This window comes from Gossypium hirsutum, chromosome A13 (assembly GCF_007990345.1).
Source record: "Gossypium hirsutum isolate 1008001.06 chromosome A13, Gossypium_hirsutum_v2.1, whole genome shotgun sequence".
In the NCBI taxonomy this organism is placed as follows: Eukaryota; Viridiplantae; Streptophyta; class Magnoliopsida; order Malvales; family Malvaceae; genus Gossypium; species Gossypium hirsutum.
The window spans coordinates 4,510,771-4,514,472 of record NC_053436.1 but is presented as its reverse complement, the minus strand read 5'-3'; the positions used below and the strand labels follow the sequence as shown (position 1 = coordinate 4,514,472).

The 3,702-nt window shown below is 38.1% G+C and overlaps 1 protein-coding gene across 1 annotated transcript; it reads right to left on the bottom strand.

Annotated features, from left to right (window-relative positions):
* Positions 1–846: 846 nt before the first annotated feature.
* Positions 847–3,458, bottom strand: LOC121212198 (pollen-specific leucine-rich repeat extensin-like protein 1). The gene is given in 5 exon segments (XM_041084552.1): positions 847–1,221; positions 1,224–1,289; positions 1,292–1,543; positions 1,546–1,737; positions 1,740–3,458. Coding segments are annotated over 5 exon segments (2,133 nt in total). The 5' UTR covers positions 3,165–3,458; the 3' UTR covers positions 847–1,023.
* Between the last annotated feature and the right edge of the window lie 244 nt (positions 3,459–3,702).

The following is a 3,702-nucleotide window of genomic DNA, read 5'->3' as shown; positions in this document are numbered from 1 at the left end:
AACCTCCTATTATATAATGTAACTCTATATCATATTATATAATATATTAATAGTTTATATATAATTAAACATAATAATATCATGTAAAACTATATCTTTTATTATAATCTATATTATAACAATAGACATATATAATAGTAGTACATTACTTATTACTTATTATATATTATTGTTTTATTATTATACTAGTTGAAATATGCTCTAAGTCCCTATATGTTTTTGTACATTTGAAAGTTAGCCTTCCTACTATATTTATAATGTTATATCATATTATATACTAATAATCTACTTTTTAAATATTTGTTTCTTTTTATACAAATTTATTTAAAAATTTATTTACAAAACTTATAATTTTTTAAATTGTGATTCTACGTTCAAATTTCTGATGTTGCTCATGCTTGAAATTCAAGAATTGAACTTGGGATGGCTTGATTTAATGTAATTGTATTAAAAATTAATTTTATGTATTTGTTTTGTATAACTTTATCAATTTTGAAATATTTTTTTCTTATAATTATTAAAAAAACTTTTAAAATTTCTAATTTATATTGTTATAGATTTTTTATTAAAAAATATATGAATCAAAATTAAATTTATTAAAAATATTATTATATAATAAATCATATTTAATCATTTGTGATTAATATAAGCAAAGTTGAATCATTAAATATTAAAACTTGAAGGTGGGGATTTTACATAACTATAGAATAGATTTTAGAACATAAAATCTTTGGTGTAGCTGATAAAAATCTTAGAATTTTTTAATTGTGTAATTAATAATGAATCATTATTCGAATATTTATTTTCCTAATGTTAACAAAAGAGGAGAAGGGAATAGATAAAAGCTACTAATAATTGAGATTCATAGATAAAGATAAGAGCTTTGGCAATCATGTTACAAGAGGAAACTTAAAAAAAGAAAAGGTAACTCCCTCAATTGTTATTTATGAACTTTTCTTTGTTAATTTTTTATACCCAAGATGGAGAACATACAAAATAAAGATGTCAAAGCTATAATACTATTTAATAGCCTGGAAACATTGGTGGAGGTGGCGATTGGTATTGGAATCCTAAGTTTGGTGGGAGGACAATATCTTTTGTAGGTGGTGGTTTAGATAAAACAGGAGGAGGAGATAGAGTTGGTGGAGGTAAAGATTTTACTGGTGGTGGTGGAGACTTGACGGGTGGAGGTGGTGAGTAGACGGGTGGTGGTGGTGAATGTACTGGTGGGGTGGGGGTGGGGAGTGGATGGGTGGGGGTGGTGAGCGCACTGGTGGGGTGGAGAAAGGACGGGTGGGGGTGGTGAGCGCACCGGTGGGGGTGGAGAGAGGATAGGTGGGGGTGGGGAACGGACGGGTGGGGGTGGAGAGGGCACAGGTGGGGGTGGGGAGCGGACGGGTGGGGGTGGAGATGGCACAGGTGGGGGTGGTGAGGGCACCGGTGGAGGTAGGGATTTTACTGGTGGTGGGGGTGAAGGAACTGGTGGTGGTGGTGGTGAGGGCACCGGTGGAGGTGGGGATTTTACTGGGGGTGGGGTGAAGGAACTGGTGGTGGTGGTGAGGGCACCGGTGGAGGTGGGGATTTTACTGGGGGTGGGGGTGAAGGAACTGGTGGTGGTGGTGAGGGCACCGGTGGAGGTGGAGATTTTACTGGCGGTGGGGGTGAAGGAACTGGTGGTGGTGGTGAAGGTACCGCTGGGGGTGGGGATTTTACTGGTGGTGGGGTGAAGGAACCGATGGTGGTGGTGGTGAATGGACGGGTGGTGGTGGTGAGTGCATTGGTGGTGGTGGAGATTGGATGGGTGGTGGTAAGGAAGGGACTGGTGGAGGTAGAGATTGAACCGGTGCTGGAGGTGGTTTTGGTGGGTGAATAGGAACCTTTGGAGATAGTTCAATTTTATCAGGTACTGGTGGTGGCTTGGTAGGAACAGTTGGAGATACACGATGTGGCGTAGGTGTGTTTTGCTTAGGTGGAGACCCTCTAGTACATTTGTCCTTGCTACAATCAACCGGGTTACTCACCACTTGTTTGCACTCTTTATCTGTCTTCTGCTTCATCCGACCAGCCACACAATTACCAGCATCTTCCACCACAATGTTCTTCCTTTCAGGCTTTATACAAGCCATATGCTCCTCACTGAAGTAGTTGTAAGAAAACTTGAAACTAGACAAGCTCGGTAACTTGCAAATATCCTCTGGAACACTCCCCGTCAACTTGTTCCCGGAAATATCCAAAACATCAACCTTCTCGAAGCCCGAAAAGTTTGTCGGCAAGCTACCTACGAACGAGTTCTTGCTAACATCAAGAATAGTAACATTGCGAAGCAAACCAATTTCTTGAGGGAAACAACCACCGAGGTTATTGTTTGAGAAAATGATCTCGTCCAAGTTCGACATCTTGCCAATGCTACGTGGTATACATCCTTCGAACTTGTTGTTAGCGAATGTCACAACGGAGACAGTCGATTTGCCGATTGTTTCAGGAATGTTGCAAGTGAAGCGATTATCGTTCAAAAACAATGCATCTAGATCCTTTTCGAAGAGCTCAGGTGGTAAACAACCTTCAAAATTATTGAATCGGAGATCAATATACTTGACGCTCCGCCATGACAGTACAACTTTGGGGAAATCCCCCACGAACCAATTGTTGCTAACATCAAATTCATGCATAAGTGTAAGCTCAGATAAGCTCTCAGGGACGATCCCACAAAACCTGTTGGAGTTTAAATGGATCAATGCAACATCGATCATCAACCCCAATTCCACTGGAAGGTAACCGGCGATGTCAGCATGATTAAGATCAATACCAGCCACAACTTTCAATTTGGGATCATCGATTGCCTGAGCACAATACACACCTTTGTAACCACACACGTTGGGCCCGAACCAGTTGCTCGTGATGTTCATCGGGTCAGAGTACATAGCCTTCTTCCATGCTTGAAGAGCGATAAAAGCCCTCCTAAGCCTTTCATTCTCAAATGTCTCTTTTGTTTTCACCGTATATTCATACCCGTCGGGGAGTTTACCATTTTTTGGGAGTGACAACAGCTGACGATCAGCGATTGAAGACGCTTCGACTGTGAAAGTGGGTGTGAATGAACGAAAGAAAATCCAAAAGAACAAATGAAAGCAGCCGAAGGCCTGAAAACTTAAACGACTTGCCATTTTTCTTGTTCACCTTGGAAGGCCTGAGGCTGGTTAGGCAATGTTGATGGAGATGGAAATGAGATTATATAGGGGACGAATGGGATGTTGGGTTCTTGCTTTAGTTCTTGAGAAGCTTTCTGGTTTCACATATAATTAGAGGTTTGGTAACTTCAGAGGCAAAGCGAAATGTGAGGCTTATGTATAGATACTATTTTAACAATTTTAACTTGTATTTTCTATCTTTATTTTATAATAGGTCAAATTATATTTTGGTCCTTCTATTATATCTAAAATTCATGATTTAGTTTTTATACTCCAATTCAATATAATTTGGTCATTCTATTTTTATATCAATTTTTTAGCATGGTTAATTATTCTTTTTTAATTGTGCTTTTTCTAAAAAAAATTAATCAAAAAGATTTAGTAAAAAATTACGTATTAACTAAATGCTTAAGACTGATTTAAAAAAAACCATATAAGTATTTTAATTAAAATAGTTAACGGTGTTAACATTTTAGATTAATTAATACTGAAGTAAGAGGGTTAAATTATGCTA